This window comes from Heterodontus francisci, chromosome 1 (assembly GCF_036365525.1).
Source record: "Heterodontus francisci isolate sHetFra1 chromosome 1, sHetFra1.hap1, whole genome shotgun sequence".
Taxonomy (NCBI): Eukaryota; Metazoa; Chordata; class Chondrichthyes; order Heterodontiformes; family Heterodontidae; genus Heterodontus; species Heterodontus francisci.
This window is the reverse complement of record NC_090371.1, coordinates 249,670,851-249,687,241: the sequence shown is the minus strand read 5'-3', so window position 1 is coordinate 249,687,241 and position 16,391 is coordinate 249,670,851. Positions and strand designations below refer to the sequence as shown.

Genomic DNA, 16,391 nt, shown 5'->3' with positions numbered 1-16,391 from the left:
AAAAACACAGCATTAGTTTTCACATGTTCACTGTAAACAACCAGCTCTACCTCACTACCACCTCTCTCGACTCCTCACTTCTTAAGCAGAAATTGCCTCCAGCTAAATATTGGGAAAACAAAAGCCATTGTCTTCGGTCCCCGAAACAAGCTCCGCTTCCTAGTCACTGACTCCATCCCTCTCCCTGGCAATTGTCTTGAGGTGGAACTAGACTGTATGCAAACTTGGTGTATTATCTGGAGCTGAGATGAGCTTCTGACCAGATATCTGTGCCATCACTAAGACTGCCTATTTCCACCTCTGTAACATTACCCAACTCCATCTCTGCTTCAGCACATCTGCTGCTGAAACTCTCATCTATGCCTTTGTTACCAATAGGCTTGACTATTCCAATGCACTCTTGGCCGGCATCCAACATTCTACCCTCCATAAACTTGAGGCCACCCAAAACTCTGCTATCCTTACTCACACCAAGTCCCGTTAACCCATTGTGCTGGTTTACCTACACTGGTTAAGCAATGTCTTGATTTTAAAATTATCATCCTTGTTTTCAAATCCTTTCAACACCTCGCCCCTCCCTATCTCTGTAATCTCCTCCAACTTCACAACCTTCCTGGGTATCTGGCCTCTTGAGCATCCCTGATTTTAATTGCTCCACCGTTGGCGGCTGTGCCTTCAGCTGTCTTGGCCCGAAGTTCTGGAATTCCCTTTCAAAATTTCTCTGACTCTCTACTTCTCTTTCCTCCTTTAAGATGTTCCTTAAAACATACCTTTTTAACCAAGCTTTTAGTCTTTTTGCCTTAATATCTTCTTATGTAGCTCATGGCAAATTTTTCTTTATAATGCTCCTGTGAAGCACTTTGGGACATTTTATGATGTTAAAGGTATTCATTAAACACAAGCTGTTGTTAATGGGGTAGTAGAAGCAATACTGGCTAAATTTTGAATGAGATCTACTGTACTGGACAGCACTTAGCAGTAGCTCAAATGCAATGTTCGATTCAATATTATGAATTGGCACAAGAAGGACGATTGTAAAACAAAATGTTGTTTTGGAGGCGAGCACGGAGGCAGAGGGGAAAATAAAATGGCAGGGGGTCCCATTCCTGACATTGTCTGGGTTCCCTGCCATTTTGTCTAGGGCTGGGATGGCCATGGACAACCTGCCTAAGCCAATTGAGGCCCTTAAGTGGTCAATTAATGACCACTTAAGGGCCTCTTCCTGCCTCCACCTCAATTTTGTTGAAGGCGAAGGGGCCCACTGCTGCATGGAGATGCCACCAGGCGGCCTCATCGTGGAGTCGTGGATGGGGGGAGGGTAGGTCCTTCCTTTGGGGGCAATCCAGGGTCCCTGGAAGGACCGCCGGTAGCAACTGTTGCCTCCCCGGGAAGATACCCCACTCTGCAAAACCAACCACCAACGCCCGCACCCCCCTCCGCCCCCACCACTCACCTGTTGCCGGGACTTCTCTCTCCTTGATACTGCATGGTTTCGGCAGTCTGACGGAGGAGCAAGGCAGGGTGTCCCCCATCGCCAGACCAAAATGTAGCCTGTAGTCTTGTTACCTTGCAGCTGATAGGCTGTATTGCTGTATTCACAAACATCAGCATAAAATATATATTCCTTCGATTAATTTAGATGGATAGAAAATCAGGTAGGCTGTATTCTGGGCTTCCATGCCCAATTTTCTTGCATAAGGTCCATGCATGCAATACTTTATACCTCAGTACTTCTTGGTGATTTTCAGCTGCTAATGTGGCCTGCCCCTAAGAGGCCAGTCTTCATATTCGCCTTGTGGGGAAATTGTCTAAACATGTCTTGTGATCAAATACAGATTAAATACTGCTACTGAGAGAAGTTTGCAGAATTCCAGCTGCTTATAGATTTCTGTTTTTTGGTCAATCTGCAAACTTCACTCATCGCCATCATCGACCACCTTCAACATTCACTCCTTCCACCACCAACAGTGGCAGTAGTGTGTATCATCTACAAGATGCACTGCAGCAACTCACCAAGGCTCCTTTGGCAGCACCTTCCAAACCCGTGACCTCTTCCACCTAGAAGGACAAGGGCAGTAGATGCATGGGGACACCACCAACTGCAAGATCCCCTTCAAGTCACACACCATCCTGACTTGGAACTATATTGCCGTTCCTTCACTGTCACTGGGTCAAAATCCTGGAACTCCCTCCCTAACAGGACTATGGGTGTACCTACACACACGGACTGCAGCGGTTCAAGAAGACAGCTCACCATCACCATCCCGTGAAAGAATGTGGATTAACCTATAATGACAATGACGATAACAGCAACTTTAACGCAGAAAAAGACCCTACACTGTTTTGGAAATGGAAATAGACTAGAAAATGTACATCTAGCCATGGAAAGGTAAGTTAACCCTTTTTTAAAAATTCATTCATGGGAAGTGGGCATCGCTGGCTAGGCCAGCATTTATTGCCCATTCCTAATTGCCCTTGAGAAGGTGGTGTGAGCCACCTTCTTGAACTGCTGCAGTCCATGTGAGGTAGGTAACCCACCGTGCTGTTAGGAGGGGAGTTCCAGGATTTTGACCCAGCGACAGTGAAGGAACAGCGACATAGTTCCAAGTCAGGATGGTATGGTGACTTGGAGGGGAACTTGCAAGTGGTGTTCCCATGCATTAGCTGCCCTTGTCCTTCTGGTTGGTAGAGGTCGCGGGTTTGGAAGGTGCTGTTTAAGGAGCCTTGGTTCGTTGCTGCAATGGATCTTGTATATGGTACATACTGCTGCCACTGTGCATTGGTAGTGGAGGGAGTGAATGTTTGTGGATGGGGTGCCAATCAAGCGGGCTGCTTTGTCCTGGGCGGTGTCGAGCTTCTTGAGCTTTGTTGGAGCGACACTCATCCAAGCAAGTGGAAAGTATTTCATCACACTCCTGACTTGTGCCTTGTAGATGGTGGACAGGCTTTGGGGAGTCAGGAGGTGAGTTACTCGCCGCAGGATTCCTAGCCTCTGACCTACTCTTGGAGCCACCGTATTTATATGGCTACTCCAGTTTTTGGTCAATGGTAGCCCCTAGGATGTTGATAGTGGGGGATTCAGCGATGGTAATGCCATTGAATGTCAGGGGGAGATGGTTAGATTCTCTCTTGTTGGAGATGGTCATTGCCTGGCACTTGTGTGGCGCGAATGTTACTTGCACTTATCAGCCCAAGCCTGGATATTGTCCAGGTCTTGCTGCATTTCTACATGGACTGCTTCAGTATCTGAGGAGTCGTGAATAGTGCTGAACATGGTGCAATCATCAATGAACATCCCCAATTCTGACCTTATGATTGAAGGAAAGTCATTGATGAAGCAGCTGAAGATGGTTGGGCCTAGGACACTACCCTGAGGAACACCTGCAGTGATGTCCTGGAGCTCAGATGATTGACCTCAAACAACCACAGCCATCTTCCTTTGCACTAAGTATGACTCCAACCAGAAGAGAGTTTTCCCCCTGATTCCCATTGACTTCAGTTTTGCTTGGGCTCCTTGATGCCATACTCGGTCAATTGCTGCCTTGATATCAAGGGCAGTCACTCTCAGCTCACTTCTTGAGTTCAGCTCTTTTGTCCATGTTTGAACCAAGGCTGTAATGAGGTCAGGAGCTGAGTGGCCCTGGCGGAACCCAAACTGAGCGTCACTGAGCAGGTTATTGCAAAGCAAGTGCCACTTGATGGCACTGTCAAAGACACCTTCCATCACTTTACTGATGATTGAGAGTAGACTGATGGGGTGGTAATTGGCTGGGTTGGACTTGTCCTGCTTTTTGTGTACAGGACATACCTGGGTAGTTTTCCACATTGCACGGTAGATGCCAGTGTTGTAGCTGTACCAGATCAGCTTGGCTAAGGGCGGAGCAAGTTCTGGAGCACAGGTCTTCAGTACTATTGCCGGAATATTGTCAGGGCCCATAGCCTTTGCAGTATCCAGTGCCTTCAGTCCTTTCTTGATACCACGTGGAGTGAATCGAATTGGCTCAAGTCTGGCATCTGTGATGCTGGGGAGGAGGCCGGGATGGATCAGCAACTTGGCACTTCTGACTGAAGATTGTTACAAATGCTTCAGCCTTTTCTTTTGCACTGATGTGCTGGGCTCCCACATCATTCAGGATGGGGATATTTGTGGAGCCACCTCTTCCAGTCAATTGTTTAATTGTCCACCACCATTTATGGCTGGACGTGGCAAGACTGCAGAGCTTAGATCTGATCCATTGGTTATGGGCTTACTTAGCTTCATCTATCGCATGCTGCTTATGCAGTTTGACACACAAATAGTCCTGTGTTGTAGCTTCACCAGGTTGACACCTCATTTTGTGGTATGCCTGGTGCTGCTCCTGGCATGCCCTCCTGCACTCTTCATTGAACCAGGGTTGGTCTCCTGGCTCGATAGCAATGGTAGAGTCGGGGATATGCCAGGCCATAAGGTTACAGATTGTGGTTGAATACAATTCTGCTGCTGCTGATGGCCCACAGCGCCTCATGGATGCCCAGTTTTGCATTGCTAGATCTGTTCGAAATCTATCCCATTTGGCATGGTGGTAGTGCCACACAACACGATGGAGGGTATCCTCAATGTGAAGGTGGGACTTTATCTCCACAAGGATTGTGTGCTGGTCACTCTTACCAATACCGTCATGGACAGATGCATCTGCTGTAGGCAGATTGGTGAGGACGAGCTTATATAGGTTTTTCTCTCGTTGGTTCCCTCACCACCTGCCACAAACCCAGTCTAGCAGCTAAATCCTTTAGGACTCAGCCAGCAGTGGTGCTACCGAGCCACTCTTGGTGATGGATGTTGACGCCCCCCACCCAAAGTACATTCTGCACCCTTGCCACCCTCAGTGCTTCCTCCAAGTGATGTTCAATATGGAGGAGTAGACTCATCAGCTGAGGGAGGGCAGTAGGGGGTAATCAGTAGGAGGTTCCCTTGTCCATATTTGACCTAATGCCATGAGACTTCATGGGGTCCAGAGTCAATGTTGATGACTCTAAGGGCAACTCCCTCTCGACTGTATACCACTGTGCTGCCACCTCTGCTGGGTCTGTCCTGCCAGTGGGACAGTTCTTCGACTTGGCATAGGCTCTCAGATGTTTGTAAGGAGGACTTTGCAGGATCTAAGTCGATGCTAGGTGGTCCGTCTGGTTTTTGTTTTTGTAGACTTTGTCGCGGTTTGATACAACTGAGTGGCTTGCTAGGCCATTTCAGACGGCATGTGAGAGTCAACCACATTGCTGTGGGTCTGGAGTCACATGTAGGCCAGACCAGGTAAGGACAGCAGACTGCCTTCCCTATCGGGGCATTAGTGAACCAGATGGGTTTTTACACCAATCGAGAATAGTTTCATGGCTATCATTAGACTAGCTTTAAATCCCAGATTTATTACTCAAATTCAAATTGCACCTTTTGCTGTGGTGGGATTCGAACCCATGTCCCCAGAACAATACTCTGGGTCTCTAACTTACTAATCCAGTGACAATACCACTACACACAACGCCACTACCTCCCACCTGGATGTAAAGATAGGTATTGAGATTATATTAACAGGTGGAGAAAAAAGTAGAGAGGCTGTGAGATTTAGGAAGCTCCAGTGAAAGATAATGAACCTTTTAAAGCCAGTTTTAAGGAAACTAAAAAGAAACCTCTGATTGCTCACAAAGCAGAATATTGTTAAAAATATTAACAACAAAAGATACTGCACAGAATTGTTAACCTGACTGCTTAGAAGGCTGAATGAGATGGTGCAATTTCATGGAGATAAGGGTCAAGGCTGAAGAAGATAACTGCTCGACTGGACCTTAAGTGACTGTGGAAACATTGGAAAACTGATTCTGCATCAGAGAGGGAGGATGAAAAATTACGAAGTTTTTTTTTACAAGCAACCATGATATACAGGAAAGTTTAACCCTCTAAAGGAAGAAGATAAAATTCTACAGTCAGCCTGGTAGAAGTTCACTATTCAAGAAGAAAAAAAACTTCAAAGTCTACCCTAAGACAAGGAGATGATAAACACTTTGTTTTGGGCATTGAACAGACTCTCCTTTAAGGTTGTATTGTTAATTGTTTATTGACGAACTTGTATAGTAATAAAGCATTCTTGTTTTTACCAATTTGTTGACTGGTACCTGTGACTGATCTTCCCTCTGGGTTTAAATTTAATTTCTATAGACATTAGAGTGAAATCCGATACAGACAGTAGGGCGAAGAGCTGAAGGCTTTGCCACTATTGCTAAGACAAATGGAAAGGGGGTTAGATATAATTTCAGAGCCAGTGGAAAGAGTTATAAAGCTGGAAGAGGTTACTAAAATTGAGGAAGGCTGTGGAGAGATTTGAAAATGTGTCTAAACTTAACACTTTGGGATTCAGTGTAGGTTATGAAGGGTGCAGGTAAAGGGTGAGTGGGAGCTCATGCTGGTAGACACATTCTGGATAACCTAGACTTTGTGCATTATGATCAGGAGTTTAAACTTTACAGCCGCTACAATAGAATGAAGTGGGGACGACAATAATCAGAACCCCTGGTTATAAGAATTGGATATCATAAACTTGTGTGAGCCTACATGGTGCTTCTCCAATCTTTCAAAAGAAGGATTTGGTAACACTTTAGTGAAATGAACCAGAAAATTACTGTTGAACTGAACACTTCAGTGAAAGGAACCAGAAAATTATTGTTGAACTGAATTTTGTTTTAGAAGGTAAAATGGTTGAAAATCCTGAAACACATCTGCAGGGGAACTGAATAATCCAATCATGAAGAACAGTTTCACTGATAATGAAGCTGAGGCAGTTAAAGTTGTATGAGAGAAAAAATGTAATCTTGGTGATGAATTGATGTGTGCTTGAAGCTCATTTCTGGACCAAACAAGGCAGAAAAATTTTAGATGTACTGGTTCAGTCTCATCATGTAGGTAGGCAAGGGTATGGAATCAGTGGCAAGGGAAAATAGTTTACAACAGGGTGTGAAAATTATGACTTCACCCTTCCTGATAAGTTGGAGGAAGCTGTGACTCAGTCCATGAATAATGTTGGACTGGTAGTTTGATAGCATAGAGTCAAGTGAGATTGTGGATAGGTAGAGGTGGGCATCAGGAGCATATAAGTGAAAGCTAATCCCATGCTACAGAGAATGTCATCGAGAATTTCATGTGAACGAACAAAGAAGGGTGGCAAAGAAGAAATTTGGGTGGCTAGCATTAGTGAGCGTGGAGAGAGATAAAGTGTTGTGAATGGTAACGGAGATGAGGAAATGGTCTTAGACATCCTTGCTGGAGATTGAAATCTTGAGGACAGCAAAGCCACTGGAGATGGAAAGGTTGATAGGTGACCATGGGTACGGGTGCAAGGGTTTAGATTTGGACTGAAATTGAGTGAGGATAGGACTGAAATTGGGTGAGGATAGGAGATAGAGAAGTTAGTGGAGAGGTGTAGGTTGAAGTCACCAAAATGCTTAGTGCAGAGGCTAAGTGGCAAGGAAAGGGAGGGCATAACAATGAGGAGGTTGGTGTAGGAGTTGGGTACACAAGGATTTTAAATGTGAAATGGGAAGTATGGAACAGGGTAACATACTAGCCATGGCTCACTGCTAGCACTCTCACCCCGGATCAGAGGTTTGTGAGTTCAAGTCCCACTCCAGATGCTTGAGCCCAAAATTTAGGCTGCCACTCCAGTTCATTACGGAAGGAATGCTGTGCTGCCAGAGATGCCATCTTCTTCTTCTTCTTTGGCCTCCTTGTCTTGAGAGACAATGGATAAGCGCCAAGAGGTGGTCAGTGGTTTGTGGAGCAGCGCCTGGAGTGGCTGTAAAGGCCAATTCTAGAGTAAAAGACTCTTCCACAGGCGCTGCAGATAAAATTGGTTATCGGGGCTGTTACACAGTTGGCTCTCTCCTTGCACTTCTGTCTTTTTTCCTGCCAAATGCTAAGCCTCTTCGATTCGCCACACTTTAGCCCCGCCTTTACGGCTGTCCGCCAGCTCCGGCGATCACTGGCAACTGACTCCCACGACTTGTGATCAATGTCACAGGACTTCATGTCGCGTCTGCAGACGTCTTTAAAGCGGAGACATGGACGGCAGGTGGGTCTGATATCAGTGACAAGCTCGCTGTACAATGTGTCCTTGGGGATCCCGCCATCTTCCATGCAGCTCACATCGGCCAAGCCAACTCAAGAGTTGCTGGCTCAGTAGGGTGTATATGCTGGGGATATTGGCCGCCTCGAGTATTCTGCGTTGGAGATACGGTCCTGCCACCTGATGACAAGGATTCTCAGTAGGCAGTGAAGATGGAATGAGTTGAGACGTCACTCTTGGCTGACATACGTTGTCCAGGCCTCGCTGCCGTAGAGCAAGGTACTGAGGACACAGGCTTGAAACACTCGGACTTTTGTGTTCCGTGTCAGTGCGCCATTTTCCCACACCCTCTTGGCCAGTCTGGACATAGCAGCGGACGCCTTTCCCACGCGCTTGTTGATTTCTGCATCGAGAGACAGGTTACTGGTGATAGTTGAGCCTAGGTAGGTGAACTCTTGAACCACTTCCAGAGTGTGGTCGCCGATATTGATGGATGGAGCATTTCTGACATCCTGACCCATGGTGTTCATTTTCTTGAGGCTGATGGTTAGGCCAAATTCATTGCAGGCAGTTGCAATTCTGTCGATGAATCTCTTCAGACACTCTTCTGCGTGGGATGTCAATGCAGCATCATCAGCAAAGAGGAGTTCCCTGATGACGACTTTCCGTACTTTAGTCTTCGCTTTAAGACGGGCAAGGCTGAACAACCTGCCATCTGATCTTGTGCGGAGGAAAATTCCTTCTTCTGAAGACTTGAACGTATGTGAGAGCAGCAGTGAGAAGAAGATCAGTGTAGGTGCGAGAACACAGCCCTGTTTCACGCCACTCAGGATAGGAAAGGGGTCTGATGAAGCACCGCTATACTGAATTGTGCCTTTCATATTGTCATGGAATGAGGTGATGATACTTCGTAGCTTTGGTGGACATCCGATCTTTTTCAGAAGTCTGAAGAGACCACGTCTGCTGACGAGGTCAAAGGTTTTGGTGAGGTCAATGAAAGCAACGTAGAGGGGCAATCTGTTGTTCACGGCATTTCTCCTGTAGCTGGCGAAGGGAGAACAGCATGTCAATGGTGGATCTCTCTGCTCGAAAGCCGCACTGTGTCTCAGGGTAGACACGATCAGCCAGCTTCTGGAGCCTGTTTAAAACTACTCGAGCAAAGACTTTCCCCACTATGCTGAGCAGGGAGATTCCACGGTAGTTGTTGCAGTCACCGCGGTCACCCTTGTTCTTATACAGGGTGATGATATTGGCATCGCGCATGTCCTGTGGTACTGCTCCCTCATCCCAGCACAGGCAAAGCAGTTCATGCAGTGCTGAGAGTATAGCAGGCTTGGCACTCTTGATTATTTCAGGGGTAATGCCATCCTTTCCAGAGGCTTTTCCACAACTGGATGAGATATTAAACTGAGGCCCCATCTGCCCTCTCAGGTAGATGTAAAAGATCCCACGGCACTATTTTGAAGAAGAACAGGAGAGTTCTCCCCAGAGCCCCTCAACCCACATCACTAAAGCTGATTTTCTGGTCATATCTCATTGCTATTTGTGAGAGTTTGCTGCATGCAAATTGGCTACCATGTTTCCTGCATTACAACTGTGAGTTCGATTTCAAAATTGCTGCTTTGGGATGTATGAGGACATGAAAGGTACGATATATATGGAAGTTTTCCTTTCATTTCTTAGAAGAAAGAGTGGAGGCCAAGATGTGACTTGGGTGCACCACTACATAACTTCAGCATGGAATCCTTTCTTTTTATTCTTTCTGTATGCTTTTGACACTTTGAACTGTGACATGTGAAGTGTGTTGGACATTCTTAAAGCTTTTAATAGATATGTTGGGAAGTAAGGCAGTGACCTCTTCGAAGTCCAAAACTGGGCAGAAGGCAGAGTTAAGGAGGGCCAGGAGCCTGTTTTCGGGAAAATAATTTTTTTATAGTTGTTAAATAAACTGTTTGCGTGACAGAGGTGGAGGTAAGAGAGGAGGGGGAGTTGCACTATTAAAAAAATTTTAAAAAAGGGGCGGCACAGTGGCGCAGTGGTTAGCACCGCAGCCTCACAGCTCCAGCGACCCGGGTTCAATTCTGGGTACTGCCTGTGTGGAGTTTGCAAGTTCTCCCTGTGTCTGCGTGGGTTTCCTCCGGGTGCTCCGGTTTCCTCCCACAGCCAAAAGACTTGCAGGTTGATAGGTAAATTGGCCATTATAAATTGCCCCTAGTATGGGTAGGTGGTAGGGGAATATAGGGACAGGTGAGGATGTGGTAGGAATATGGGATTAGTGTAGGATTAGTATAAATGGGTGGTTAATGGTCGGCACAGACTCGGTGGGCCGAAGGGCCTGTTTCAGTGCTGTATCTCTAAATCTAAAAAATCTAAAACTGTTCTGTTGCATCAATATTCATCTGGTGTAGGGTATATTTATTTCAGTTTCATCTCTTACTTTTTTGCAGGATTTCTTAGATTATATCTGTTTTCCAGCTGTGTGTTTAGATGCTGCAGATTTAGATGTAGTGCCATTAGCTTTTGGGTCTGGCATCCTTTCTTCTGCCTGATGGAGCTGAACTGCATTCTGACATACAACCACAGGAACAGCTTGAATCGTCCATTGTTAATACTGTACTCTAAACCCCACAACACAAACCAAAAGAAATCCGTTGAAAACTGACTAAGAACAAAGATCCAGAAAATTAGATATTTACGGTCCTGTTTATATCAAAAAAACTCAGAAGCCTGTTCAAAAAACTGCCTGCCCAACTAAAAACCTGGCAAACCGCAGCCTCACAGCTCCAGGGACCGGGTTCAATTCTGGGTACTGCCTATGCGGAGTTTGCAAGTTCTCCCTGTGACCGCGTGGCCTGTTTCAGTGCTGTATCTCTAAATAAAATAAAATAAATAATAAAGTGCCAAACCTAGTTGGAGCAATGAGTGCAGTAGAGGTGGTGTGATACTGATGAAAGAAAAATAAAATATGAAACTACACAGTCGAACCACAGTATTAGGAACTGTCTTTAAATAAAAGGGACTGTACATCAACATGTGGCAAACTTACCCACCACTTCATACTTAAAAAGTGACTTGCACTGCTGTAAAGTTCTTTTTCTAACCAGTAACATGTGCAGTCGAACATTTTCATGTCAGCTATAATTTCTCTTGTATACTTTTCCAGTGTTTTTACCCAGCAGCATTATGTTCGTTCTAGGGCTTGTATATACAGGTGCCTCTGCTTATTGAAATCCTTACTTGTCATAGTACAGGCAGTGAAAGGTCTGAACAAGGAGTTTCTGGGCATTTATTTTTACCACAGGCTTTAATGCCTCAGCTCAGACTTCGTTGATTTCATCTTTTTCATAATGAACACCAGCTATATAAGCAGATTTGCATCGTGTAAGTATAAGAATCCTGAGGGGTATTATTTTGGTGCAAGGAATATCATTTGAAGCAAGGGAACATTTTACGTAAATCAGCTAAAAATACAGCAATTGATTTTTCAACACATTTAGAACTACAGGTGATTGGGAATGTTCTCCCTTCCACTGAATAACAATATGCAATTGCCAAGAATTTCTTTGGTGGGGGAGAATGGTGTGGGGGAAGGTGGGGGGGCACTGTGTTAATTGGGTTTCTGCTGATTTTCCACTGAAGTTACAGCAACAGATCGGGTGAACCCCTAAGGAAATTCCCAGTGAAGATAATTTTCAGAAAGAATATACTTGAAGCCATGTAAATCAGGAGCTTAAATAAATGACCAGACCTTTGGCCCTTAGTCATAATGCACTAAAATGTATCATTGTTGATCTAGAATGAAACTCAGTGACACAATAATGAGATAAGAATAGCCAATTAGATCGTATTCACCGGGCCTAAAAATTACACCATGGGATACTTGTGTATGAACACACAACTGTCCCAAATTCCTCCCCCCAGTTTGCCCAGGCGTTAGTTAGAAGCCTAGTGCATCTGAAGTGCATTGCGGCTGACCTGATCCGAACCTGCCTGGATTCGTCGGTTCAGGTCATTAGGATGCCCTCAGTATGGGCCTATCCTCTGGCAGGACTCTGCATCCAGAATTGAAGGCAGAAAGCCAGCCCCCGTGACTCCTGCAGCAATAATGGCCATCAGCTGCAGGACCTTCTGGCTGTGATCAAGAAATATCAGCCAGAAGATGTCCAGCCCCAGAACTCGAAGCGTTTCTGTCAAGGCCACTTACCTTTCTAGGCCTTCTTTGTCTTGTTGAAGGGTGGGGGGGCAGCACCAAGAGCTAGTGACAGCTTTTTCAGGTGCCCCTTTTAACAAACTTCAAGGAAAATGAGAGAGGAAGGTTATGTTTGCCCCTTGCCCCCCCATATGCACACCTACTTTTTCCCTGCACATGACATAGGCACCAGCATCCCATCATTGCACCCCCCTCCTCCCGCTCACCCCACCCCACAATGTAGAAAGCCTAAGAAATCCAGGGATGGAGTAAAGGGTGAAGACCCAGTATCATGGCCTTCACCTCTTTTTCCTCTCCTTTACCGCTAGTAACTGAGCATTTCCCAGGTCAATAGGAGAGAAATACCAGGACCACATGTTTATATGAAATTCCTTTCTCCAATATTTAAATTCATTTCATATTCATTGATAATGTCTCCACTAAAATAGCAGGGAGAAGCATTTTAAATTAATGACTTTTGCACTAATATGCTGGTATCCCACGATGTAACTTCAGGGCATAGTTATTATATGCCAATCTTTTGTGTCACTAAAAGTATTACATGGGATTAGTACAAAGCCAGAATCTGAGTTCATCTAAATATGTGGGTGATGGAGGAGGTGAAAGAGAAATGGAGGGCATTGAACTTTTCCAGATTACTTTAAATCTATTCTCTTCTATATAAAAACACACAACAGTGTATGTGCGAGGCCACATGCATTAACAATTAGGATTCTTTCTGAACATGCAATTTTAAATGCCTTTTGTACACAAAAGTGAACCATTTGGTTTGAGTGCAACTGAACAGCAAATGGTTGATTTAACCCAAGAGCAGAATTACAGTGGAGCCTGCGGAACAATCCTAAGTGGAACAGGTCCGCGCTTGTTTTCGGCATCTGTCCGGGATCTCCCCAAAAATCAAGCAAAATATATACCAATTTCTACCCTGTTATCTTTTAGGGAAGATGTTCAACTCAGGGCCCTCCATTTTATCTGATTGGCTGGCAGCTCTTAGTCCCAGCAGTGCCATCGGGAGCGGTGGCCACTGCTGGGACTGCAACCCAGCTGAAGACTGAAGAGGAAGGATGGCCCCGGGAAAAGCTAAGTTTTTTGGGTCTTGCGGGGGTGATCAATCGTGCCCCAGCGAGGCAAGGGTGGTCGAATGATCCCCACTAACAGGGATGGGGGGGTGTGTTGGGCGTTGGGGTTGGTTGGGGCATCGGGAGCGGCTCTCTATCGGGCATAAGGTGCCCGATCATGGTCACCCCCCCCCCAGGCAGTAGGAAAGCTGCCTACTTTTAACAGGCGGCTTTTCTCGGGCCTGGGCTGTCTGCCTGCCAATGGTAAAATACCCGTGGCGGTGGACGGATTGGCATGGGGTGGGCGGACCAGTTTTCGCCCCGCCCCACGTAAAATGGCGGCGGAGGCGGGAGCGGGTCGGGAAGGGCCCCTCGAGCCTCCGACTCCATTTTATGCCCCCCCGGGCACCATCCCGCTCTTTGGGGGGGAACATAAGATTCCGGCCTAAGAATAACATCACACTGGAGATGTTAGAACTGATGATATCTGTACAGTGTGATAGCACTAGTACCAAATAAATCACGCTCCCAAAAATATTAGAAATGAAATGGACTGAAGCCATGTTTACTGGCTGTCAGTTGAATATTGCACAATATTTCATAAATGTGGAATTCTAGAAACCTGGAATGTGAGTCCAAAACTCAACATTTTAGGGCTTTTGCATGAAGTGAATGGATACTGATAACATTCTATATTCATTGCTCACTGAAAAATACTTTCACTTAATTTTCCACCAAAATGTTAACGAGCCTGAAGGATGGAAAGTGTTCAAACTGATGGAAAATTATGAAAAACAACTTAGACATCCTTTTTAATACCAGAACCTCTGATCTTTTTAAAACTTACAAAGTGTCAAACTGTTCTCTCACTTAACTTTGTCCTCCATCTTTTTTTGTCATTTTTAGGTCTTTATATATCATAGATTTATTGCCAACCCAGAGTGCATTCAGACATTCCTAAACCTGAACTTGCTGTCAGCAAATCGCTACTTTTTGATTGAACTGGTCTTCTTTCCCACTCTTCTTAACTTTGGTGCTGTCCTGCAGTATGGGCCTCAGCCCCTCACCAAATGTTCATGAGAAACTCAATGGAAAAGACAAAAGTTAAAGATGTATCTATATGGGACTATTTTTTTGTGTGGAAAACAGATATTAAATCAAGTGACCCAGTACCTACCTCATCTGCATCTGTTGCTGTCAGTTGTAATATTCGAAACCCATCCCCAATATTTTCTTCGATGATGACATCCAATGCATCAGTAGGAAACACAGGGGGATTGTCATTGATATCCTGCAGTGTTATTTCCACCTGAAAAACAAAAAGAATCTGTTAGCACACCACTGGAGGAGTTGATGATATATGAAGATCAATTTAATATTGCACAACTCTCAAAGCCTATTTCTAGGTCAGCCTAGTGGATTGATGTCTTGAAGCATATTGGCTACTAGAAGTGAGAAAAAATGGAAAGGTATATAGAACTATAGTAACGATGGGGAAGAGGGTCTTGTTTACCAAGTAAGGATCTGGTTTGAAAATAGATAATTCAAGAAGTCTCTTCCAAAACCAATTCCTTTAAGTGGGGCACAGTTAATCTGCCATTTAGATGGTCATGATATAGGGATGGATAACAGAAATTAGGGAATAAGCTGAGAGTCCCAATGTGATGTTGTTGATTATTGCTCTGGTCTTTGAATGAGCTGTCGCCCTTAATTTATTTTATTTTTATTTAGAAATACAGCACTGAAACAGGCCCTTCGGCCCACTGAGTCTGTGCCGACCAACAACCACCCATTTATACTAACCCTACAGTAATCTTCAAATCCTCTGAAGAAGGAATTTTCCTCCACACAAGATCAGGGGGCAGGTTGTTCAACCTTGCCCGTCTAAGAGCGAAGTCCAAAGTACGGAAAGTCCTCATCAGAGAACTCCTCTTTGCTGACGATGCTGCTTTAACATCTCACACTGAAGAATGCCTGCAGAGTCTCATCGACAGGTTTGCGTCTGCCTGCAATGAATTTGGCCTAACCATCAGCCTCAAGAAAACGAACATCATGGGGCAGGATGTCAGAAATGCTCCATCCATCAATATTGGCGACCACGCTCTGGAAGTGGTTCAAGAGTTCACCTACCTAGGCTCAACTATCACCAGTAACCTGTCTCTAGATGCAGAAATCAACAAGCGCATGGGTAAGGCTTCCACTGCTATGTCCAGACTGGCCAAGAGAGTGTGGGAAAATGGCGCACTGACACGGAACACAAAAGTCCGAGTGTATCAGGCCTGTGTCCTCAGTACCTTGCTCTACGGCAGCGAGGCCTGGACAACGTATGCCAGCCAAGAGCGACGTCTCAATTCATTCCATCTTCGCTGCCTTCGGAGAATACTTGGCATCAGGTGGCAGGACTATATCTCCAACACAGAAGTCCTTGAAGCGGCCAACATCCCCAGCTTATACACACTACTGAGTCAGCGGCGCTTGAGATGGCTTGGCCATGTGAGCCGCATGGAAGATGGCAGGATCCCCAAAGACACATTGTACAGTGAGCTCGCCACTGGTATCAGACCCACCGGCCGTCCATGTCTCCGTTATAAAGACGTCTGCAAACGCGACATGAAATCGTGTGACATTGATCACAAGTCGTGGGAGTCAGTTGCCAGCATTCGCCAGAGCTGGCGGGCAGCCATAAAGACAGGGCTAAATTGTGGCGAGTCGAAGAGACTTAGTAGTTGGCAGGAAAAAAGACAGAGGCGCAAGGGGAGAGCCAACTGTGCAACAGCCCCAACAAACAAATTTCTCTGCAGCACCTGTGGAAGAGCCTGTCACTCCAGAATTGGCCTTTATAGCCACTCCAGGCGCTGCTTCACAAACCACTGACCACCTCCAGGCGCGTATCCATTGTCTCTCGAGATAAGGAGGCCCAAAAGAAAGAAAGAACAGTAATCTTATATTCCCTATCACCTACCTACACTAGGGGCAATTTACAATGGCCAATTTACCTATCACCTGCAAGTCTTTGGCTGTGGGAGGAAACCG

General features: G+C 45.5%; 1 protein-coding gene across 1 annotated transcript in view; it reads right to left on the bottom strand.

The window, feature by feature from the left end:
• fat4 (FAT atypical cadherin 4) overlaps positions 1–16,391 on the bottom strand; it is a 458,079-nt gene that overhangs the window by 231,543 nt on the left and 210,145 nt on the right. Inside the window, exon 3 of the mRNA XM_068042747.1 lies at positions 14,536–14,667. Within this exon, the coding sequence (XP_067898848.1) occupies positions 14,536–14,667 (132 nt within the window). The remainder of the gene's footprint in view (positions 1–14,535; positions 14,668–16,391) is intronic.